Source organism: Dendrobates tinctorius, unplaced genomic scaffold (genome assembly GCF_039654945.1).
Source record: "Dendrobates tinctorius isolate UK_male_01 unplaced genomic scaffold, ASM3965494v1 ptg000226l, whole genome shotgun sequence".
Classification (NCBI taxonomy): Eukaryota; Metazoa; Chordata; class Amphibia; order Anura; family Dendrobatidae; genus Dendrobates; species Dendrobates tinctorius.
The window spans coordinates 175,540-201,621 of record NW_027361893.1 but is presented as its reverse complement, the minus strand read 5'-3'; the positions used below and the strand labels follow the sequence as shown (position 1 = coordinate 201,621).

The 26,082-nt window shown below is 43.6% G+C and overlaps 1 protein-coding gene across 1 annotated transcript; it reads right to left on the bottom strand.

Moving 5' to 3' along the window:
• Positions 1 to 7,174: 7,174 nt before the first annotated feature.
• Positions 7,175 to 24,729, bottom strand: LOC141059334 (uncharacterized). Its single transcript, XM_073555661.1, has 6 exons — positions 24,682 to 24,729; positions 22,378 to 22,557; positions 22,172 to 22,295; positions 21,991 to 22,088; positions 21,702 to 21,792; positions 7,175 to 14,403 (listed from the first exon to the last, which is right to left on the bottom strand). Exons 1-6 carry the CDS (start codon positions 24,727 to 24,729, stop codon positions 13,214 to 13,216), a joined length of 1,731 nt encoding a protein of 576 aa, XP_073411762.1. The 3' UTR covers positions 7,175 to 13,213.
• Between the last annotated feature and the right edge of the window lie 1,353 nt (positions 24,730 to 26,082).

The following is a 26,082-nucleotide window of genomic DNA, read 5'->3' as shown; positions in this document are numbered from 1 at the left end:
GACAGTACAACTGTCAGAATCCCGACCCTGGCTCAATGCCAACAGGGCCTTTCAGCCTGATCAATAGCATTAGGTTCATCATACAACAACCCCAAGGCTTGAAAAAATGTGTTCACATTAGTAAGAATAGGATCATCAGGTTTCAAAGAAAACGCCCAATCCTGGGGATCGCCGCGCAGCAAAGAGATGACAATTTTAACCTGCTGCGCGGAGCTCCCCGACGAGTTAGGCTTCAAGGCAAAAAATAATTTACAATTATTCTTAAAATTCAAAAATTTAGACCGATCCCCAAAAAACACATCAGGAGTAGGGATCTTTGGTTCAGCAGCATGTGAATGAGCAAGATAGGCGGAAATTCCCCGCACTTCAGCAGTGAGCTGCTCCACACGATCAGACAATTGCTTCATCTCCATTGAGAAAGAAAAAAAATTTTCCCCTACGTCCTCAGAGACATAGAGGAAAAAATATACACAAAAAAAAAATATTCTGACAAACTTTTTTTTTTTTTTTTACAATTCTTTCCTGCTATTGAGTACCCTAAGATCTGCGGTATGGCTGGTGATTCTGTTATGAATGAGTCACCGAAGGAGGAAAAAACAAAAATACAAGCTAAGTCCAGAAAACCGGAGAGGTTGGTAGCTATCGGATTGCGTGGGCTTCGGCCTACCCTCCGCTGCTAGCTCTGTTCTTGCTCTGACCTGATTCCGTGTTTCTGCCTATGCTTCCGTTCCTGGTTCCGTACTCTGCCTAAGCTCTGTCTTGTTTCTCGTCTTGCCTTGCCTTGTTGCTTCGTGTGCTCTTTGCATGCGCCTGGCCTTCCTAGCCTCCTGTGTTATGAGTCACCGAAGGAGGAAAAAACAAAAATGCAAGCTAAGTCCAGAAAACCAGAGAGGTTGGCAGCTATCGGATTGCAGACCCCTGATCCTATCCACAACAACTAACAGTAGCCGTGGGGGGTTCCTACGATGACCTAGACCCCTCGATCACAGCCGGAGAACTAAATAGGCCTAAAGAAAGAAAGGGGAAATCTAAACTGCCCCAGAGCAGACTCCAAAGCAATAGGCAGCCCCCAACATATAATGACGGTGAAGCAAGTCTATCTTTCTAACACAGATAGAAAGATAGGTTGAGCAAACGATGGGGCCCAAGCTAACTAAAAAGGACAGGATAGAAAAGCTGCTGTCTGCAATCCGTAAAAAACCCTATCAAAAAATGTCCCAACCGTCTGATAGGAAAAACAGGCCCTGAAGTCGCTAGGACTTCAAAAAGACTATATCAGCACTCAGGTAAATTCTGAAGACAGATCAAAGAGACAAACTGATCAGAGACAAAAATGGAACTCGGCACACCCCCGACCGCGGATGGCTGAACTCCAAAAAACAAGGTAAACAAAACTAATAAGTTCAATAGCAGAGCAAAAACTTATCTTTGGGAAGCAGGAATCAGACTGGTCTCCAAGAATCCAGCAGAGAAATCACCAGCGACTCAGAAGGGCGTCGGCTGCCTTATATCCAGTCAGACGTTCCTGTTACCCAGTCATCATCTACCAGATCAGGTGTTTGGTAATCAGCCTCACTACCTTCCTTCACCAGAAGAGGGAGTTCATCAGACATCGACGGTGAAGGGGAAAATGAACTCACAACACTCCTGTTTGTGCCTCAGCTGTGCCTGCCCTAGCCGTGCCTGCATGCTTGTGCCTCAGCCGTGCTCGTCGGTCAGTGACAGCTGTGTCGCCTGCCATGCCTCAGTCGGGTTCGCTGGAGTCTTGCCCCTCTGTCAGTGCTGCAGCCCAATCAGCTAGCCAGTGCCCCACTCATGCCCTTTGTGCTCCCTTGCACCTCACGCTGTTTCTGCACTGTGCTCTACGTGCTCTCTAAAGCACGCGCAGGCCCTTGCCTGCTCCTTGGCATACCTCCCCGTGCTTCTGTAAAAGTACGCGCAGGCCTTGCCATGTACCCTGTCGTACTCTCTGCACACGCAGGACTCTGCCTCGCCTGACCCTGGCGTGCCTCTCTGCACGCACAGGACTCTGCCTCGCCTGACCCTGGTGTGTCAGTCTGCACGCGCAGGACTCTGCCTTGAAACTGACCCTGGCGTGCCCTCTGCATGCGCAGGACTCTGCCTTGAACCTGACCCTGCCATGCCTCTCTGCATGCGCAGGACTCTGCCTTGAACTCTGACCTTGGCGTGTCTCTATTCACGCACCTTGTTTGTATGATTGCACCTGTCCCTGGCGTGCCCCCTGCACATGCAGGCCTCCGTCCTTGAATATGACCCTGGCGTGTCTCCTAGCATGCACCCTGCCTCGTATCCTGGTTTGCCTGCCGGATTCCCGAAGCCTGCCGACCGCTGCCAGAAGTCTGGAACCAGATGACTGCGGCCTGATGTCCGGAGCTGATGTCCGCAGCCTGATGCCTGGATCCTGTCGGTCGTTGCCAGATGCCTGGAGTCCGATGCCATCGCACCCTGCCTTGGAACTTGGCGTGTCTCCTTGCACGCACTCTGCCTTGGACGCTGGCGTGTCTCCTAGCACGCATCTTGTCTTGGACTCTAGCGTGTCTTAGCACGCATCCCTCCTAGGAACTCTGGTGTGACCCCTAATACGTACCCTGCCCTGGACCCTGGTATGTTTTCTGCACGTGTTATGTCTGGAACATTTGGCGTGCCCTTGCACGCACCTTGCCGTGTTTCACCGTTTGTGCCCTGCACCTGATTCCCTGTTTATTCAGGTGCAAGGCATAAATTGTGTAACCACGTTTGCTGAAGAAACCCTGTGACTTCGCTTTGTTTCGTATCCTGTCCGTCCTGTTGCCAGACACTCAATAGTGTCTCCCTGAGCCGGCCGTCTGGTCCAGCTGCTGTGGTGGCTCACCCCCTTGGGTCTTTCCCCTGACACTCCCTGTTTAGGGGGTGGGTTCTCACTAGGTCAGCTCACCCTAGGTGGGTGGGTGCCACGGCCCAGAGGGTGCACTCTAAAAAGGAAAACGACGCAGCGTAAGCAGACGCTCGTCACAGCATTTTTTTCACCGGGAATGGATGCTGCTCCTCTACATTATTTGTTTGGCATTTTTATGTCTATTTGGGTCTCTGGACAGGAAGCGTGCATCTCCTGAATGATCCTGTATGTGCTTTCAGCTGTTTATTCATTTTACTGGATCCGTACACAAATCCGTATAGCCGGATCCGTCAAAAAACGGATCCGTACCATCTGCTTGCAACCGTTTTGACACATTTTTAGCGGATCCGCCATTTTCAAATTTTGGCGGATTTTGACTGATCTGGAAAAACTGATGTGTGAAACAGGCCTAAGCCTTCGATTCTCCAAACTAAATAACCCCAAGTGTAATAACCTGTCTTGGTATTGCAGACCCCCTAGTTTCCTAATAACCTTGGTCGCTCTTCTCTGCACCGGCTCCAGTTCAGCTGTCTTTCTTATACACCGGAGACCAGAACCGTACGCAGTATTCCAAGTGTGGTCGCACTAGTGACTTATATAGAGGTAAAACTTTGTTCTCCTCATGAGCATCTATGCCTCTTTTAATGCATCCCATTATTTTATTTGCCTTTGCAGCAGCTGCCTGACACTGGCCACTAAATGTGAGTTTGTCGTCCACCCATACACCCAGGTCTTTTTCAGTGACAGTTTTTCCCAGTGTTTTACCATTAAGCAAATAATTATACATCTTGTTTGTTCTACCCAAGTGAATGACCTTACATTTATCCCCATTAAAGATCATTTGCCATTTATCAGCCCAAGCTTCTAGTTTACATAAATCCTCCTGTAATATAAAATTGTCTTCCTCTGTATTAATTACCCTGCAGAGTTTAGTGTCATCTGCAAATATTGAAATTCTACTCTCTATGTCCCCTACAAGGTCATTAATAAATATGTTAAAAAGAAGCGGGCCCAATACTGACCCCTGTGGTACCCCACTGCTAACCGTGACCTAGTCCGAGGTGTGCTCCATTAATAACCACCCTTTGTTTCCTATCCCTGAGCCAGCTCTTAACCCACCTACACATATTTTCCCCTATCCCCATTGTTCTCATTTTATGTATCAACCTTTTGTGTGGCACCGTATCAAAAGCTTTTGAAAAGTCCATGTACACCACATCCACTGCATTCCCTTGGTCCAGTCCGGAACTTACCTCTTCATAAAAGCTTATCAGATTAGTCTGACAGGAACGGTCTCTTGTAAACCCATGTTGATATTGGGTCATAAGGTTATTCTTCTCCAGATACTCCAGTATAGTATCTCTTAGAAAACCCTCCAGGATTTTACCCACAGTTGAGGTTAAACTTACTGGCCTATAATTTCAGTTTTTGTCCCCTTTTTGAATATTGGCACCACATTTGCCATACGCCAGTCTTGTGGTACAGACCCTGATATTATGGAATCTTTAAAGATTAAAAATAATGGTCTATGACTGTGCTTAATTCCTGCAGTACTCGGGGGTGTATCCCATCCGGGCCCGGGGAGTTGTCAATTTTAGTGATTTTTAGATGCCGCCGTACTTCCTGCTGGGTTAAGCAGGTGACATTTAATGGAGAATTTTATCCCTGATCATGTTATCCGTCATGGGATTTTCTTGTGTAAATACTGTTAAAAAAAGTCATTTAGCCTATTGGCTTTTTCCTCATCCTCATCCACCATTTCACCCAGACTATTTTTAAGGGGACCAACACTATCATTTTTTAGTTTCTTACTATTTATGTAGTTAAAGAATATTTTGGGATTATGTTTACTTTCTCTGGCAATGAGTCTCTCTGTCTCAATCTTTGCTGTCTTGATTTGCTTTTTATAGAATTTATTTAATTTTCTGTATTTATTTAATGCCTCATCACTACCTACTTGCTTTAATTCTCTAAATGCTTTATTTTTATCTCTTATTGCGCCCCCTACAGCTCTATTTAGCCATAGTGGTTTCCTCCTATTTCTCGCATGTTTATTCCCATACGGTATATATTGTGCACAGGTCCTATTCAGGATGCTAATAAACGTCTCCCATTTTCTTTGTGTATTTTTATCGTCCCGGTTAATTGCACCAAGATCATCTCTCATCCGTTGGAAATTTGCCTTCCTGAAGTTTAGTGTCCTTGTAACCCCTCTACTACACATCTTATTAAAGGATACATGACAACGTATTATTCTGTGATCACTATTACCCCAGTGACCCCCAACCCTTACATTTGATATGCGGTCTGGCCTGTTGGTTAATATTAGGTCTAGCATTGCCCCCCCTCTTGTTGGGTCCTGAACCAGTTGTGAAAGGTAATTGTCTCTCATAGTTATCAAAAGCCTATTACCTTTGCTGGAACTGCAGGTTTCAGTTCCCCAATGTATTTCAGGGTAGTTGAAGTCCCCCATAATAATGACTTCTCCTTGAGTCGCAGCTTCATCTATTTGCTTTATGAGGATATTCTCAGTTGCTTCCATTATTTTTGGAGATTTATAACAAACCCCTATCAGTAATTTATTATTTTTCCCCCCTCTCCTTATCTCCACCCACAGGGACTCTACATTTTCATTAGATTCTCATATATTATCACGCAGGATGGGTTTTAAGGATTATTTTACATATAAACACACGCCTCCCCCTCGCTTATTTGTACGGTCATTTCTGAACAGACTATAGCCCTGTAAATTAACGGCCCAGTCATGGCTCTCATCCAGCCATGTCTCAGATATCCCCACCATGTCATAATTATGTTCCAACAACATTAACTCCAATTCCTCCATTTTGTTGGCGAGGCTTCTGGCATTAGTATACATGCACTTTATGTATCTCTCTGTACCTCTATTCTTTCTTAAATTATTAACTGTTCTAACCCCACCCCCCATGCCACCCCCACCCCCAATGTAATTATTTGCGCCCAGGTCTCTATCTGCACTGTCTTCCTCTCCTTTAAAAGGAATACCCTCCCCCTCGTCCCTAGTTTAAACACTCCTCCAACCTTCTAGCCATTTTCTCCCCCAGCACAGCTGCACCCTCCCCATTGAGGTGCAGCCCATCCCTAGTGTAGAACCTGTAGCCAACTGAGATGTCGGCCCAGTTCTGCAGGAACCCAAACCCATCCTTCCTACACCAATTCCTGAGCCACATATTAACCTCCCTAATCTCCCGTTGCCTCTCTGGCGTGGCACAGGAAGTATTTCCGAAAATACCACCTTGGAGGTCCTTGCTTTAAGCTTACAGCCTAATTCCCTGAAATCATCTTTAAGGACCTTCCACCTACCTCTAACTTTGTCATTTGTGCCAATATGCACGATGACTGCTGGATCCTCACCAGCCCCTCCCAGTAATCTGTCAACCCGATCAGCGATGTGTCGGACTCGAGCGCCAGGTAGGCAGCAACACCGTTCGACGATCCCTGTCTTAGGGCAATCTGTCACAATCTGTTCCCCTAATAATTGAGTCTCCCACTACCAGAACCTGTCTGGCCTGCCCTGCTCTCCTATTTCCCCCTTACTGGAGCAGACACTCCTCCGGCTTTCAGAGGACAAGCCTTGCTGCAGCAGTGCTACTAATGAACTAACACTCCCCTCATCTGCCAACTTAGCAAACGTATTGGGGTGTGCCAGATCAGGACTAGCCTCCCTGGTGCTCTTCCCTCTACCCCGCCTTCTGTCACCCAGCTAGCTGCTTCATTGTCCTGCAGCTCCAACCTAGCATCCCCCCCTCATCTATCCCATTGAGCGTCTGCTCAGTGAGCAGAAGACTCATTTTCATGTTGTCTATGGATCTCAGTGTTGCCAGCTGCACATTTAGATCCAGTATCTGGGCTTCCAAATGCACAACGTGCTCACATCTCGCACAGCAGTATGCACCCTCGACCGGCTGTTCAAGGATTTCATACATGCGGCAAGATGTGCACTGGATGGCATTGGCACTAGTGGAGCACATCCTAATGGGGATTGCACCAGACAAAAAGATAAGCAAAAATAAATAAAAAGTACTAATAAAATATAACAGCAATTCAGTAATACCTCCATTGGAAACTCCCTGAATCCAAAGTCACTGAATCTCAAGTCACACACTTACCACAGTTCGCACTTACACTCAGGTCACACTCAGCTCGTTCACACTTGCTCAGGCAGAAGATTTAAAAGATTTTTTTTTTCCTTTTTACCAGCACCAAAGTGGAGACTTTCAGTTTTGTTTTTTTTTTAAACAGATTTTTTTATTGAATTTTCGAAAACAATATACAAATAGTATAAGCCAAAAAGACGTTTTTTTCGTGACATATTGTAATTCATGATAGCAGTAAAAACTTTGATATAACTTGCGTTTAATTATGAAAAAAAACAGAAATAGCAATTTTCAACGTTTTAATTTTTATGCCCTAAAATCTGAGAGATGTTACACAAAATAGTTAATAACATTTCCCACATTGCTACTTTACATCAGCACAATAATTGAAACATTTTTTTTTGTTAGGAAGTTATAAGGGTGACCTATATATTATAGTAGACCAGCAATTTCTCCTTTTTCGAAAAAATTTACAAAACCATATTTCTGGGTATCACCTCACATTTGAAGTGACTTTGAGGTGTCTATATGACAGAAAATACCCAAAAGTGACACCATTCTAAAAGCTGCACCCCTCAAGCTGCTCAAAACCACATTCAAGAAGATTATTAACCCTTTAGGTCCCTCACAGGAATTTTTGAAATGTGGAAAAAAAAAAATGAACATTTTATTTTCACAAGGTTTACAAGAAGAAAATGGACCCCAAAATTTGTTAGGCAATTCCTCCTGAGCATGACAATACCCAATATGTGGAGGAAAACCACTATTTGGGTGTACAGCAGAGTTCAGAAGGGAAAGAGCGCCATTTGACTTTTTGAATGCAAAATTTGCTGGAAGAATTAGCAGATGCCATGTCGCGTTTGGAGAGCCCCTGATGTGCCTTAACCCCTTAAGCCCCAAGGGTGGTTTGCACGTTCATGACCGGGCCAATTATTACAATTCTGACCACTGTCCCTTTATGAGGTTATAACTCTGAAACGCTTCCATGGATCCCGGTGATTCTGACATTGTTTTCTCGTGACATATTGTACTTCATGATAGTGGTAAAATTTTATTCATATAACTTGCGTTTGTGAAAAAACGGAAATTTGGTGAAAATTTTGAAAATTTCACAATTTTCCAAATTTGAGTTTTTATGCCCTTAAATCACAGAGATACGGCACACAAAAAACTTAATAAATAACATTTCCCACATGTTTACTTTACATCAGCACAATTTTGGAACCAAATTTTTTTTTTTGTTAGGAAGTTATAAGGGTTAAAAATTGACCAGCTATTTCTCATTTTTACATCACATTTGAAGCCACTTTGAGGGGTCTATATGATAGAAAATACCCAAAAGTGACACCATTCTAAAAACTGCACCCCTTAAGGTGCTCAAAACCACATTCAAGAAGTTTATTAACCCTTTAGGTGCGTCACAGGAAGTTTTTGAATATTTAAAAAAAAATGAACATTTAACTTTTTTTCACAAAAAAAATACTTCAGGTTCAATTTTTTTTATTTTACCAAGGGTAACAGGAGAAATTGGACTGCAAAAGTTATTGTGCAATTTGTCCTGAGTACACTGATACCTGATATGTGGGGGGGAACCACTGTTTCAGCGCATGGCAGACCTCAGAAGGGAAGGAGCGCCGTTTGACTTTTTCAATGCAAAATAGGCTGGAATTCAGATCGGACGCCATGTCGCATTTGGAGAGCCCCTGATGTACCTAAACAGTGGAAACCCCCCACAAGTGACCCCATTTTGGAAACTAGACCCCCCCCAAGGAACTTATCTAGATATGTGGTGAGAACTTTGAACCCACAAGGGCTTCACAGAAGTTTATAACGTACAGCGGTACAATTAAAAAATCATATTTTTTCCACAAAAATGATCTTTTCACCCCCAATTTTTATTTTTCCAAGGGTAACATGACCCTAAAAGTTATTGTGCAATTTGTCCTGAGTACGCTGATACCCCATATGTGGGGGTAAACCACTATTTGGGAGCATGGCAGAGCTCGGAAGGGAAGCAGCGCCATTTGACGTTTTTGGCTGGAATTGAGATCGGACACCATGTCGCAATTGGAAAACCCCTGATGTACCAAAACAGTGGAAACCCCCCACAAATTACACCATTTTGGAAACTAGACCCCCCAAGGAACTTATCTAGATGTGTGGTGAGCACTTTGAACCCCCCAGTGCTTCACAGAAGTTTATAACGCCCGGGCGTGAAAATAAAAAAATCGTATTTTTTCCACAAACATGATCATATTTTGACCCACCGAGTCATGTGAGGTCTTATTTTTTGGGGGACGAGTTGACGTTTTTATTGGTACCATTTTCGGGCACGTGACATTTTTTGATCGCTTTTTATTCCGATTTTTGGGACGCAGAATGAACTAAAACCAGCGTTTCATGAATTTCTTTTGGGGGGGTGCGTTTACACCGTTTCGCGTGCGGTAAAATTGATAAAGCGGTTTTATTCTTCGGGTCAGTATGGTTACAGTGATACCTCATTTAGGTCTTTTTTTATGTTTTGTCAGTTTTATGCAATGAAAACTATTTTATATAAAAAATAATTATTTCTGCATCGCTTTATTCTGCGAGCTATAACTTTTTTTATTTTTTGCGGATGACGCTGTATGGTGGCTCGTTTTTTACGGGACAAGCTGACGTTTTCAGCGGTACCATGGATATTTATATGCGTCTTTTTGATTGCGCGTTTATTGCACTTTTTGTTCGGTGGTATGATAATAAATCATTATTTTTTGCTTCGTTTTTTATTTTTATTTTTTAAGGGGTTCGCTAAAGGGGTTAACTAATGGGACAGTTTTATAGAGCGGGTCGTTACAGATGCAGCGATACCAAATGTGTACTTTTATTGGTTTTTTTTATTTTCAAAAAAAGAATTTATTGGGGAATTTTTTTTTTTTTTACTGATTTATTTAGCGATTTTTTAAAATTATTTTTACACTTTTTTTTTTTTTTAACTGTATTACATTGTCCCAGGTGGGACATCACTGTCCTATGACAGATCACTGATCTGTCACATCACAGATCACTGTGACAGATCAGCGATCTGTCACAGGCAGTGCTGCAGGCTTCCTCATGCCTGCGCTTTGCTGGCAGTGAGGAAGTCAGCTCCCTGCAGGCCCCCGAAGATCCCCGTTGCCATCTTGGATCCGGGGGCCTGTAGGGAAGGAGCCCCCCGCAGCAGCGCTGCACATTGCGCTGCCGTGGGGGGCTCAGGGAAGCACAGAGGGAGCCCCCTCCCTGCCGATGCTTCCCTCTAACCCCCGGTACACCGCGATCATGTTTTTTATCACGGTGTACAAGGGGTTAACGTGTCGGGGGCGGTCCGTGACCGCTCCTGACACATTGTGCCGGGTGTCAGCTGTGATAATCAGCTGACACCCTGCCGCGATCAGCGGCGCTCAGCACGTGGGCGCCGCTGATCGCTATGACGTACTATCCCGTCCCTGGAAATTAAGTCCCAGGGCACATGGACAGGATAGTACGTCTGATGGCAGTAAGGGGTTAACAGTGAAAATTCCCCTCAAGAGACAGTAGTGATCATGTTGACACCACAGGTGTGTCACAAAATTTTATATCATTGGGCAGTGAAGAAAAAACTACATTTTTCACACCAAAGTTTTGTTTTAGCCCCAGATTTTACTTTTTCACACAAGTAGTGAGTAAAAATGGCATTATAGTTTGTCCCACAAGTTCTATTGAAGGTGGCAATATCTCTTATATGGCTATACAGTACTGCTTTGCGGACTCCATATACAGAGCTCCTAATTGCTAGAAGAGCAGAATCTCCCTCAAGTGACCCCATTTTGGAAAATATACCACTCTTGGAATTTATCTACAGGTGCAGTGACAATTTTGACTCCATTAGTGGTTTCTATAAACAAGCAGCAATGAATGTTGCCTAGTGAAAATTGCAAACTGCCGTTGTAGTGACCAGTACGTTGCAGTCACCAGTACGTTATGCCCACCTCATGCTTCTCGAGAAACACACCCATTAGTTACGCGGGCTCTCGTTGCTTCAGAAATGCCAAACATGGATATTATATGTGGTTTAGGTACACTGTGGGGCTCAGAATGGAGGGGGGCATTTGGATTTGGAAGTGCAGAATTTGCTGAATTTCTTTGGATAAGTGAGGAGCCATTTCACTATTCTAGAGCCTTTGTGCTACCAATAACGTGGAAGGCCCCTATGTTTCCATTAACAGATGACAGACCCAAGTGGGACTTGCTTTTTTTGTGGATTGATTTAAAGCTTTTATTGGAAACATTTTACATAACGTTTGGGATCACATTTATCCAGCGCTCTACGCTGAGCTCTTACACTGGGATTTCCATCTAAATCTCCAAGTGATGAGATTCAGATGAAACCCCCGAGGGATCCATTCACTCTAATGCAGCAGAAGAGTTATTTTGAACTCTGGCCTCTGTTCAGCATTGTCCTTCTTTTCAGAGATGCATAAAACTGTGGCCGACGGCACTTTTATGCAGTCCTAAATGGCGGACACCGCCGGCTCACAGGTCATATGGTGTCCACAGTGCCTCCATCTTCCTCACTATAGGGAATATTCTGCTGGGGTTCTGTCTGAATCACATATTTCAGAGATTTACATTGGTGTAAGCGCTCAGCGCAGAGTGCAAGATAAATGTGAGCAAAGCCTTACTGCGATCTTTGGGAGACAGAATGAACAAAACAGCAGGTGAAGAATTGGTTTTATGCATTTTTTTATGTTATTTCTCATGCTGTGTAAGTGATTAGGCAACTTTATTCTTCGGTTTAGTGTTATTACAGTAATATCAGATTTATATCGTTCTTTTCTTTGGCTGCTGTCAAACACTAACAAAAATGCTTTTTACTGCAAAAACTAGTTTTTGCGTCACCATATCATGAAAGGGCATGTTTTTCGCAAGACAAGTTTACGTTTGTATTAGTACCATTATCAGACACATGACACTCTTTGATCGCTTTCTATTCTGATTTTTGGGAGGAAGAAAAAAAGATTCTTTTTTTGCTATGTTGCTCCACGTGTGGTAAAATTGATAAGGCAGGTTTATTTTTCCAGTCAGTATGATTACAGCGATGCCAGTTTTATCTTTTTTATGTTTTGGCGCTTTCACTCAAAAACAAATATATAGAAGAAAATATTATTTTTGCACTGCTTTATTCTGAGAGCTGTAACCTTTATTTTTCCGCTGATGGAGCTGTATGATGGCTTCTTTTTTGTGGTAAATATGACATTTTCAGTGGTACCATGTTTATTTATATTTGTCTTTTTGATTGCGTTGTGTTCCACCTTTCCTTCAACGGTATGATGATAAAGCATTGATTTTTTTTTTTACTTGTTTTTTATTTATTTTTTATGGTGTTCACTAAAGGGGTTCATTCTGGACGTGACAATACCAAATATGTGTACTTTTATTGCTTATTTTTTTCATTAAAATATTTATTTAGTTACAATATATTTTTATTTTTTTTTATATTTTTATAAACTTTTTTTTTTTTTTTTACTTTGTCCCACTATGGGACTTTCATTTTTTCCAGGCTGATTGCTTGTGTAACATGGTGATGTAGGAGCATCCCTATGCTATACAAACAGTCAATGCTGCTCTGACAGACAAAGTTGCCAATTAAACTCTGAGCATGATCAAGCAAATTTGCTAGCTCTGGTCATCGTCACGACATTCACCATGGCAACAATCGGAACCCTACAATGATGTTTTGGGGTCTCTGATTCAAAGACAAAGAGGCAGTCTTCCCGCTGCCTGCTGTGAGTTCGATCACGTCACTTAGTGGGTTAAAGGAGCGATGCGGCACCACTCCTGGCACTGAGTGTTGGGTGTCAGCTGTCAGAATCAGCTTACTCCAGGCAGTGATCACTCATGCACAGGCCGTGTGAGAGCAAAATCACCAGGATGTCACTATGACCCAGGTTACAATGATGTATTGATACGTCCAAGGTGAGAAAGGGGTTAACAAAGCCAAAAAATGAGGAATGGAAAGGGACTGCCTTAATAGTAAACAACCACTTTAAGAAAATACAATTATTGATTAAAACATTTCCAACATTCTGAACATTTCCAACATTCTGAACATGGAAAAGGCTTCTCAACTGTGACTGTTCTGATGTTTATTAAAAGTTACTTTCTGTGTAAAATATTTTCCACATTAATCACATGAAAAAGGCTTCTCCCCTCTGTGAATTCTTTTGTGACTAACAAAATATGATTTCTGATTAAAACATTTCCCACATTCTGAACATGTAAATGCCTTCTCCCCTGTGTGAGTTCTCTGGTGGCCATCCAGATGCGCTTTCCGGTTAAAACATTTCCCACATTCTGAACATGAAAAAGGCTTCTCACCTGTGTGAGTTCTCTGGTGCATAACAAAATCTGATTTATGCTTAAAACATTTCCCACATTCTGAACAGGAAAAAGGTTTCTCCCCTGTGTGAGTTCTCTGGTGTGTAACAAGATTACATTTATGGTTAAAATATTTCCCACATTCTGAACAGGAAAACGGCTTCTCCCCTGTGTGGGTTCTCTGGTGCTTTACCAAATCTGACTTCTGGTTAAAACACTTCTCACATTCTGAACAGGAAAAAGGCTTCTCCCCTGTGTGAGTTTTCTGGTGCTTAACAAAATTTGATTTCTGTGTAAAACATTTCCCACACTCTGAACAGAAAAAAGGCTTCTCCCCTGTGTGAGTTCTCTGGTGTGTAACAAGATTAAATTTATGGTTAAAATATTTCCCACATTCTGAACAGGAAAAAGGCTTCTCCCCTGTATGGGTTCTCTGGTGCTTAACCAAATCTGACTTATGATTAAAACACTTCACACATTCTGAACAGGAAAAAGGTTTCACCCCTGTGTGAGTTCTCTGGTGTATAACAAGATGTGATTTCTGTTTAAAGCATTTCTCACATTCTGAACAGGAAAAAGGCTTCTCCCCTGTGTGAGTTCTCTGGTGACTAACAAGATGCGCTTTCTGTTCAAAACATTTCCCACACTTGGAACAAGAAAATCTTTTCTCCGTTGTTTGAATTTTTTGATGTTTAAGAAACAACTTTTTAAGGGGAAAACCATTTCCATATTCTGAAAGTGAAAATGACTTCTTTTCTTTAGGAGCAGATTGTGTTTTAATGCTTATCTTGTGACTTTCATTTTCCTTTGTAGTCCGTAATAAATCAGAACACAGGACCTGTTTCAAAGGATCAGATGACAGATCTTTGCTGTGAAGGGATGATGGTATCTCTGAAGTAATGGCATTCAATTCAGTTGCATCCTGTGGGATTTCGAGATCATCTGATTCAAAAATTGAAGACGACAGCTGTCCCTCTGATCTCCTGGTACTGTCATCTGCAAAGATAAAAAAAATTACTTTTGAATAAAATATCCCTGAATTTTATATTTTTGAAAATTTGTACTTAAACTGTCTGTAAAAATGGCAAGTTATGCAAAAATATTGAATGATTGACCAAAACGATGACAGTTCACAGTCTAATAGAAAAACTTAGAGGATGAACCAGTTGAGAGTTGTTCAACTGTTTTTGTTCATTCTCCCTCCCAAATATGGAATTAAAAGCCACCTAAAATTGTATGTAAGTGTGAATTAAACAAATAAAAATTTCTCATCTCACAAAAAAAAACAAGTCTCCACTCAGTTCCATCATCTGTCAGAGGAAAACGGGTGTCCACATTATTAGTAGCGCAAAGACTCTTGAAAAGCAACATGGATTCCATAAACCAATCCAGCAATATCCGCTCTCCCAAATTCAAATCTCCCCCTTGCTTTTGAGCTTTGCAGTGAGCCCAAACCACATTTAGCATCCATGCTATCACCATAATGAGAAGATCCCACTTAGTTTACAATGTGTCTTTCTCCTGGAGCACTGGGTACTATGTGCTGGGCAATATAGTGGCATATTTGAAATTTTCACTCTCCAACATTCACTGCAAGTTAATTTCCCAAAGTGCCTATGAAGTCAAAATAGTCACTACACCTATGGATAATTCACTGGGGGTTATAATTTCCGAATTGGAGTCACTTTATGAGGATTTATACTGCTCTAGATTTCTGCCATTTTGTCATATTAGGGCTTCCGCAAACGGTGTGTCCCATTTTCTCTAGGATCTGCTCCTGCGATGTCTACTTCTGTCATCAGGTGCCATCTTATTCATTCAGCAGGTAGCAGAGGTGATGGAGGAGGCGTTAGAAACAGATGCTCTAGGCGAAACAGGCACTGTTAAATCACTAAGATTATGGTGCCTGGGACCAGTAGTACCGTCCAGCCTGACAGTATGGGTGAGTGTGCTGTCAAGTTGAAGTAATCCGCTTCCTGCTTCAGCCAATTGGAAAGTACCACACCCTACTAAAGCTCGAAGAATATTAACGAAACCTGTCAGATACAGCCTTGGCCTCCTCTGGTTCAGTCCTCAGCTCCCAGCTTGTGTATTTGCTTCCTGTTGTGAACCCGTCCCGTTTACGGACTACTCTTGCGTCTTCTGACTTTGTATTTTCTCTCCTCTCCTGGTTCTGACTCAACTAATCTATTCTTCTAGATATTTCACACCACAAAACAGCAGGCAACAGCATGGCCCAAGACTAGAAGTCTTTGCAAGTCCAGATCCATGTAGAAGGGTTAATGGATGATGAGCAAGACAATCCCTTGGATCTAGAAAATGGAGTAGATAGAGCCAAACCTCTTCATGGTAGCAATCTTTTGAGCTGCCAGGTGACACGAACAACGTCCCCAATAAATTTTGTCGTCAAACCAGTCTCGGGCATTTGGAAGAGGTAATGGAAACCTTTTTAAAGACTATCAGGGAGTTACAGACTCACATAAGTGAAGCAGGCCGATCCGACCACAAATCATACAAAATGAAGAACTGTTAACCAATCGACAAAGAATAAAACATGCTACATGGAATCATAGAATCGTAGAGTTGGAAGGGACCTCCTGGGCCATCTCCAACAACAACGTATTTTTGAGGGAGAACGTCAACATTAAACCGTAGTTGTACTCATTCATGTTGGACCATTGGAGCTACTATGAGTCCTGACCAGAATAGTACAGAAAGTATTAGTGCCCCCATTTCAGGAGAGATTGTGCAGTAATCTGAATTCCTTAGGATCAAAAGCATAAAGGAATTTATAAAGTGAAGGGAATCCATGAAACCAGGGTTCGAGCCATTCCAACATGCAGATATAAATAAATATATATTACAGCGACACAAATTTGATGAATGCACTGGCACTACCACTGCGTGTCAGTGTTATAAAGCTGCATATGTGGACGCAGCTGCTTGTCATCATGCGTAATGGGTAGAAATGCAATAAATATATACAGTAGATATGCGCTACACACACAAATGACACCGATATACGAATTAATGAATGTCTACATGCAGTGGCGTAACTACAAAGTTATGAGCCCCGGTGTGAACTTTCAAATGGGCCCCACCCCCCCATGCCAAAATATTTTCCACCCAAATTCACATTTTCCCTATTCATTTCGCACACCATAGATTTGTTGCAATGTTGTATAGTCTGACCTAATACTGCCCTGTAATACGCCCCCACTACTCAGATTCTATTCTCTGCCAACTCACTTTTCTCCCCCCATTCCTGTCTCCTCACACTATTCCCCTCCCTCCTTATACTGTCTCCTCTCACATCCCCCCGTTCACCATACTGTCTCCTCGTATATTTACCCCCTCACTTTCTATACTGCCTGCTCACACATACCCCTAACATATAACCCCACTGTGTCTGCACACATCACCCTAACTCCCCATACTCTATTCACATCAATACTGATACTGGGTCCGCATACATTCCCCCATTTGCTCCCCATAATGTCAGCACCCATCCCCACTCACCATACTCTATCTGCACCCATTTCCCCATCCTGTTTCCTCATACATGCCCTGCATCTCCCATTTTGCATTCTCAAATCTCCCCCACACATTAAATCCCCCATCCCCACTTCAAATCTTTCCACACACATTGAACACCCCCACCCCCTCCAAATCTCCTCCCACACATTAAATCCCCCAATCCCACTCGAAATCTCCCCACACACATTAAATCCCCCCATCCCCACTCGAAATCTCCCCACACATTAAATCCCCCCATACCCACTTCAAATCTTCCCACACACATTGAACACCCCCACCCCCTCCAAATCTCCCCATCCACATTAAACATTCCCACCCCTCCAAATCTCCACCCACACATTTAATCTCCCAATCCCACTCCAAATCTCCCCACACATTAAATCCTCCCATTCCCCACACAGCCCCTTATCATCCTCCCATTCTCCACACAGCACCTCATCATCCCAACTTCCCACACATCCCCCCATCATCCCAATTCCCCACACAGCCCCTAATCATCCCCCCAATTCCTCACACAGCCCATAATCATTCCCCCAATTCCCCACACAGCCCCTAATCATCCCCCAATTTACCACACAGCCCCTAATCATCCCCCCAATTCCCCACACAGCCCCTAATCATCCCCCTTCTCCCCACAGTCCCTAATCATCCTCCCTTCTCCCCACACAGCCTCTCATCATCCCCCCATTCCCCACAGACACCCTCTTCATCCTCCCCTTTCCCACAGACCCTCATCATCCTCCCATTCCCCACACAGCACCTCATCATAAGATTCCCTATGCAGCCCCACTCAAGTAACATCAACCCATTTCCAAAATACATCTTCAGAGCAATCACACAGAATCTTGCATCCTCATTCACATTTGTACAAGGGTCCATGGTGCAAACCCTCAGTCCTCACCTCACACGGCTCCATAGTGCAACCCCTCGGTCCTCTCTTCTCACGGCTCCATGGTGCAACCCCTCATTTCCTGCTTCTCTTCTCCAGCAGCCTCAGCAAAAGGCAACTTCCTGCTACGGGACTCGGGAGCCTCACTGGACTGAAGGAGGCCACGCCCCTTCTGGTGACATCACATAAAAAAACCAACTCCATAATAGACTATGGAGCTTCAATTGTACTCGCTGTAAGAAGCAAGTACAATTGATCTCTGGGAGCCGGCATGCTGCAGCTTCTCTGTGTCGACTGTCAGCTTGACAGCCAGCACAGAGAAGAGCCGACTCCCAGTCTGGGTTGCTGCAGAATGCAGCCACCGGGGGAGACATTGCAGACTACCGCAGTAGGTAGCCCTACTGCGCCCCCCTGCCGGCTGCACCTGGGGTGGGCCCCTAATCATTCTGGGCCCCGTCGCAGCTGCGACCCCTGCAGCCCAAGTAGTTACGCCCCTGTCTACGTCTACATGTGTGGCTGGGTAGAGTAGCCTGGGGCACACATACACTTGATCAAATCAATGATGACGCCATACTGTGTCCAGGATTTGTACTATGTTGGATGAAGCAGAGTCAGCAGCATTCCAGCTGGCTGCTTTGATCCTGACAACTGCTTGAAAAGGAAAAAGCTGCCGCCCTATGTCTGCGTGATGTCAATACATGGCAGGCCCTCTTCTGTTGCAAAAAACAAGGGATTCCTAACGAGAGACACCAAAGCCTCAGGAACACGTTGGATATCATCATTCTTTTTTTGCAATAGAAGAGAGCCCGCGGTGTAGTGACATTACGCAGACACAGGGCGGCAGATTTTTCCTTTTCAAGCAAGTGTTAGGATCAGCCCAGGTGGCTGGAACGCTGCTAACTCTGCATCATCCAACACTGTACAAATCGAAGGCACAGTATGGCTTCATCATCGATTTGATCATCTCCTTAAGCGTACTCGTGCCCCTGAATACTCTACCCAGCCATACACATAGACGTTTAGCAATTCATATATCAGTATATTGAAATATACAGAATGCATTCAGACCATTACAGAGCAGCATTGCTGGTCACACATTTACAGACAGACAATACTCACAGTGACACAATCTTGAGAACTGTTTACTCATTGTCTGAAAGCCTTCACCTCACAAACAGTTCTACGTTTCTCTATGTTTGTTGTTTGTTTTTGTAAAACATTTAGGTTTATTTAACCTCTGTCTGTGGTGGACTTATCTAATCCTTGTGGCTTTTATATTCAGAGTTTATGGCCCATTGTTTGATGCTCGCCTGGTATCTGTTTCATCTTATCTTAAAAGCTGGCTTCTGGAAGGGGAAGGTGAAACCAGAGTTACATAGTGTAAATCACTATATAAAGCTAGTTTCACACTAGCGTTTTTTGCCAGCAGCGCACGCGCCGCTAAGCCCTGCCCCCTCCGGTCATCTCCGCCTAGTATCGCACACGGCTGCATGCGATCTGCACACCCTATCTTTAGCATAGGGTGCGCAGACCGTGCGCTACTAGAATTTAGCATGCGCTGCGCCCTTTTGATGGTGCTCTGAGCACGCCAAAATGCAACATGGTGCGTTCGGCGCGCACCGGCGCAAGGCCGCAGCGAACGCTAAATTCTACTAGCGCATGGTCAGCGCACCCTATGCTAAAGATAGAGTGTGCAGATCACATGCAGCCGTGTGCGATACTAGGCGGAGATGACTGGAGGGGGTGGGCAGGGGGCGGGGCTTAGTGGCGGCATGCGTTGCTGGCAAAAAACGCTAGTGTGAAACTAGCCTAAGGCCAGAGAAACATGACTAGGATAGAAGCAGAGAGTTGGGTACCTGTACACGTGTACAGTGTTGTGATACGTGCATAAGTGGGGACGCCCGTGCAGTGTTATGAATTTCCAAGGGGTTCTCTGTCTTGGTGCTTGCTTCTCTGATATTCCAGATGGCTGAGGTTTAAAAGCCCCTTGGTGATGATGTGAGTATATGTAGTTAATCTTTATATGTACTTAATCATTTTATGCATTTGATCTTTATATGTACTTAACCTTTGTATGTTAAAATATACAAAAGTGTACACAATCACACTATTCAATCATACTATTCCTTTAATTTTGTACTTTGAAGAAGGCTACTACTTGTGATGTAACACAATTTTATTTTAAAGTCGTATGCGAACCTTAGTGTTAAAAACTTGGCAATATATGCATATCTATAGTATTTATTAAAGGGGTTGTCCAGTACTAGGACAAGCATTTCTTAAACTAAATGTTTGGCCCCGATAAAAAAAATAAAACTTATACGCCTCTGCCATGCTTGCTCTGTTCCAGCAGTGTTGGCAATCGCTGCACCGGGGCTGTGATGCGGTAGAATGACATGTGATGCCCAGTGCCCAATGAGTGCTGGCGTCACTATCGGCACCTTCGGACAAACTGAATATGAAGAGGAAGTCTGGGATGAGCTGCAGCTCTGTCTTCCTCTTCATGTTCAGTTTTGTCTGAAGGCGGAGACAGTGACGCCAGTGCTGATTGGGTGCTGGTGACACAGCACCGCATCACAGTGGACAACCCCTATAAATGTATATCACAGGCATCAACCACGCTCAGCTTAGAGATATATCATGGCACAGGTGGAATGTGTTTTATGTAGTTTATCACAATCCTCCTTGAACTTAGTCGGTTTTAAAAGAAATTGAGAAGTTAGTATAAAGGGAAACTCTGTTGTTATTGTACAGAAATTCACACTTGGCCTCACTGCACATTTAATGTTGTTGATCATAAAAGCGAAGTTTGGCCAGAAAGACTGGACCTGGTCTTGTAGGGACCATATGAGCACATTCAGCAGCACAGAAGGGAGAGAAGGTAGATTCATCCAATAAGATATCAGGGATCTAGGAAGCCAACAGCATCATTACCCTCCGCTTTCTCTTACAGACCCATCATAATATTTTTCTTCAAGTCACTTTCTAACTTGTCAGCACATTCTACGTACGCTGTCATTTGGCTTTGTAGTGTATAGATCTGGGCAAGTAACGATCAGCGTCTTCTAATCCCAGAGGGTAGGTGGATTCTCTAGGTCAGTGATGGCGAACTTATGGCACGTGTGCCAGCGAAGCCACGCAGAGCCCTCTCAGCTGGCATGCTGCCTCGCCTCACTGTTCCGGAGCTGCAGCTTCCTGCTTCTCACACATTGGCTCTCTCCCCATTATTGGCCCTCTCCCCATCACTGGCCGTCTCACCATCACTGGTCCTCTCCCCACACACACATCACAGCGGCCACACACATGGGCCAATGATGGGGGTGATGGGGAAAGGGACAATGATGGGGTGATGGGGAGGAAAAAATGATGGAGGTGGTGGAATGGGCAATTTCTGCATGAAGGGGATCATGATGGGGCATATTTCTGCATGAAGGGGATCATGATGGGACATATTTCTGCATGAAGGGTATCATGATGGGGCATATTTGTGCATGAAGGGGATCATGATGGGGCATATTTGTGCATGAAGGGGATCATGATGGGGCATATTTGTGCATGAAGGGGATCATGATGGGGCATTTGGCACGTGTTGGCACTTCGTCATAAATAATTGGGTTTTAGCTTGCAGTTTGGGCACTCGGTCTCAGAAAGGTGCACCATCACTGCTCTAGGTTGTAAGATCTATAATAAAGGCCTTCAATGCCCAAAGTCATCTGAACAGTTTTAGGTGGAGGAGAATGTTGTGGTCTAGATGCAAAATGGTGATCACACGATTGTTTTACTACCGGACTACACCACCGATAAAGCGTCCACAGCCGATGACTGAGTAGAATCTGTGACTTCTATGCATTTAGTGGTTACTACTCACCTGGGTAGTCATCTGTAGGAATCTCCTCTTTACGCCGCTCATCACCCCTCACACATGTCTCTGTAGTATTAATATGGGTCAGATCTTCACCCTGAAACAAATATTATAAAAGTCACAGACAGATGGAGAAGTCACATCTATGATCAGCTCTAATCCTGCCATCTCCAACGTTCTCATTACACAAGAATAAAACATACAATACTGGTGGATAAAACAAGACTGAGCACAAGACCTTCACAGCTGTCTACACATCATAGGGGAGATCTCATGACACCTTCTCTCCATCTACCTGATGATCCTGAGGAACATTGGGGTCTCCTTGTTTACAGTCCTGTGGAAGAAGAGGACGGGGACATCTCTCTGGTGTTGTCTTCTTACTGGATAGAACTGGAGGAAACACATACAGGGACTGAATCCATTCTTTACATACAGATCATTATAGGCCGTGTGTATTTAGTCCTGTCTATTACCTGGTGATGTGAGGGGCTGGGGAACCTCCATCATGACGTTCTTGTAGAGATGTTTGTGTCCTTCTAAATACTCCCACTCCTCCATGGAGAAATAGACAGCGACATCCTGACACCTTATAGGAACCTGACACATACAATGATACTGTCATCCCCCGATCCCTTCATAGCGTTACTGTATAATGTCCCAGCATTCCCAGCAGTGTCACCTCTCCAGTCATCAGCTCAATCATCTTGTAGGTGAGTTCTAGGATCTTCTGGTCATTGATGTCCTCATGTATCAGGGGGTGAGGTGGAGGCCCCATGATTGGGCTCAGGGGTCTTCCCCATCCCTCAGACACAGGGTCCTGACAGCGCTCACTAGAGGTCTTCTTCACCACTGTGTAATCCTGGTTATGGAGAGACACATTAATAAATCTCACTACAGACATTTCCAGAGTCCTCACCTCTCCAGTTCTGTCCATCTGTTATTCCCATAGATAAGAATGAAGTAACGTGACGTCATCAGGATCTCTCACCTCTCCAGTAAGATGGAAGAGGATCTCTAGGGTGAGGTGTAACATCCTCTCCGCCATCTTTTCTCTGTCCATATCCATCTTTGATGGGTAAATCAGGAAAATTCTCTTTTGTAGAAGATCTTCACTGAGAGGATCCGATATTGTAGAAACCTGAATGAGAAGATGAGCCGATGTAACATCATAAAAATCCTGTGTAATAATACAATTACTGGAGATAATAAGGGAAACCTATGAGATTTATTATTTTACAGTATTTAGTTTCCTTCTTTACATCTACTAATAAAACCTATATATTTAGGCCACAGACAACAAGCAGTTTCCTCCTCGGAGTCGGCAGCTGAATACGTTCCTCATAGACTCATCTTCCATAACGCTAATTCTCGTCTCATTTACCGACACTGGAATCGGCATTAGCAATACTGCAGGAGATATTCATTACACGGGACAGGAGAAATAACTACTTCATGATGAGGACGACATCTTCATCTTCTACTGCGGCTCTAGAAACATATTTGGCCAGTGTCCGTCACTGACTCCATCCCCACCGGCCGTCTATATGAAGGTTTCCCGTCTTCCCCGCACTGTAATCTTCTATCACGTTAGATCTCAGCTCTGATTCACACACAGAAGAATGAGGCTTTTAGAAAAGATTGTTTTTAAGAACATCAGGACAGAAGCTATTTGATGCCAAAGTCTCCATGTGCAGTGTTCTTTGGGATATGATTTCTTTAGCATTTTCCATAGGCTTCCATATATTTACATGAAAAACGCCAAAAAAAACAGGTGTTAAAATGTAAAAAAAAAAAAAAAACTGGTGATGGCGGAACTGTGGAAAGATTATACTGTGTGGGGGATGATGGCGGTACTGTGAGAACTTTATACTGTGTGTAGGAGCCAATAGAGCGGAACCATACTGTAAGAGCCATACAGGTTTCATTGGTTCCTGTTTGTGATAGTTGGGTCGTTTGTATCTTTCAGCGAAAAAAAAGAAAAACCATTGTGATTCTTATAAGGAGACAACACAAAACCTTAAATATAACATTTTATAACAACCCCACAATTTGTGACTCTTCAGGGTAAATCGCTCTCTCACCATTGGATTAGAGCTGATACTATGGAGCTAAAGAGACTAAACAGACTTTCTGTCACCTCCATAAAGGGGCACTTTCCCGTGTTTCCCAGAACTGTCCGAGGATTATTAGAGGTGATAGTTTCCCCCCCCACTTAGAAGGGACACCTGTGGATATTGGGGTCTTTTACCTGCTACAGTCCTGGTGGGATTTACTCGGTAAAGTGCCTTGTGGTAAAGGAGCTGTTGGACAAACATCACCATCAATTAACATCAGACTGAAGGAAAATCGCTCCCCTATTCAGCTCTATGGATCTAGGATGAAATCCACTGCGGCCCGTGCAAGAAAAGAACGAGAAAGAGCAGAAGTTTGGCGAGACCACCGTGGCCGGACATTTCTCAGAGATGGTGATAAAAGTTCTGATCTCCGATGGTCGGTGTTAGAAGAGGCGACCGCAGCGGATTCACAATCACAACACAGGAAATTCCTACAGAGACGTGTTCTGGATTTGTTCCCTGGAATCACTTTCTCCCAAAGGGTTAAATGGCATCTGTAACTTCAATGCCTTTCTATGAAGCGTCTTCTCTGAACTTTATTCCTCTGCTTTCTGCTGTATTTCTACTCTGAAATCATGACATAAGAGGTATTCGCGATTCATGTGAGCTTCGATTTTTAACCCTCTTTCTCCTACTCTCCGCGCTCATTTTTTTTTACCTTCGAAACTACCAAATAATCACACCACACTTATATTGGATTGGTTGGTCACATCAGCCTTGTATTACAAATCAGTTTAAAACAACAACAACTTCCCACAAGGGTTGGTCCTCGAAGTCCCAAAAACTATAAACAGCAGGTTTAATAAACCCACCTTGTACCAGCTCAGAGGCACCTATTAAGTACTTGGCCAATTTTCGAAACCACTAACCACAGGCCTCTTTAATCCCGTCCCTGGGAGGGTGGGAGCTTTATACATTCTGGTAATGGGTACCTAAAATGGTTGCCTCAAAGGAAATGGCTGACCCTCTTATACCACTACCCCCTTCCACACCTACGACCTCTCTTCTCCCTTGTTCTGACCCCAACTCCACCTCTGCTATTCCTATTAATCCTGAACTTCACAATAACTGCCCAGCTCGCTTTATTCCTGCCTTACCCCCATCATGTCGGCCTCCCCTTATGGCCATGGGCCCAATATGGCCTCTCTGGAACGTATTAAGTCCTACAGAAACAGTGGAAAAAGATTCATATCTAATTCTGGGTTTCCAGGATTCTTCTGGATTTACTCCCTGGAATCATGTTCTCCTAAACGGATAAATGTCATCTGTAACTTCAAGGTCTTTCTATGAAGCTCCTTCTCTGAGCTTTCTTCCTGTTTTCTGCCATATTTCTATTACTCTCCGGAATCAGGAATGTATTAAGTCCTAAAGAAACTGTGGAGAAAGAATCATTTCTAATTCTGTGTTTCCAGGATTCTTCTTGTGGGAATTGGCTGCGATATCCCCTGTGCAATATATTTCTAGTATTAATAGGTTATAATCCTGTCACTCTATGGACGTGCGTGGTTGTTTGTTTCTTTACCTTTTTTGGTGTTTCTTTTGTCATTTATTATCTTTATGTCACGTATGTGTATTGGTTCTGACATTCGAAATCTTGTTGTCATGTGACAATCATGATATAAGAAACACCCAAGGGATATAACGCCGGCTTGTAAAAGGAGTCCGCCTCCGGATTGTAGTAACAGGTGCGTTTTCACATAACAACCTCCTTTCCATGTTGTCCCCATGAAAGGTTGCTTGTACCAACAGCTGCGCTTTGCGAGACATGCGAGAGCGGTGATGACTTAATGTTATTGTTACTGAAGTCACCGCTCTCTCAGAGTGCAGCCTGTCCGGGAGTGACCTATGAAACTTCTATCTCAGGCTCCATAGGTTGTACTACAGAATCGGTGGATGTCGTGGGAACGCCATGAACTACGTTGGAGCTGTGAAGATAATAAATTGGTAAATGACACATTGACTCTTGTCTTTATTATTTTCTCTCTTTTTATGTATTTCAGGTTGAGATTTGACTTTTTTTTAAATTAATATATAGGTGGAAAATAGGTGGAAAAGAGAGTGTGTTTTGTGGTTTTTTTTTAGTTTAATGGGTTAGTAATGGGTTTGTCTGATAGATGTCTCTGCAATACTAACACCTGGGATTGATGTCAGTTGACAATACACAGCTGACATAAACCCGCAAAAATATTACCTGATAGCCAATGCACCAGGGCAAGAACCAGGCAAAGTGCCAGAGTTGGCGGATTTAATGTGATGCGTCAATTCTGCGA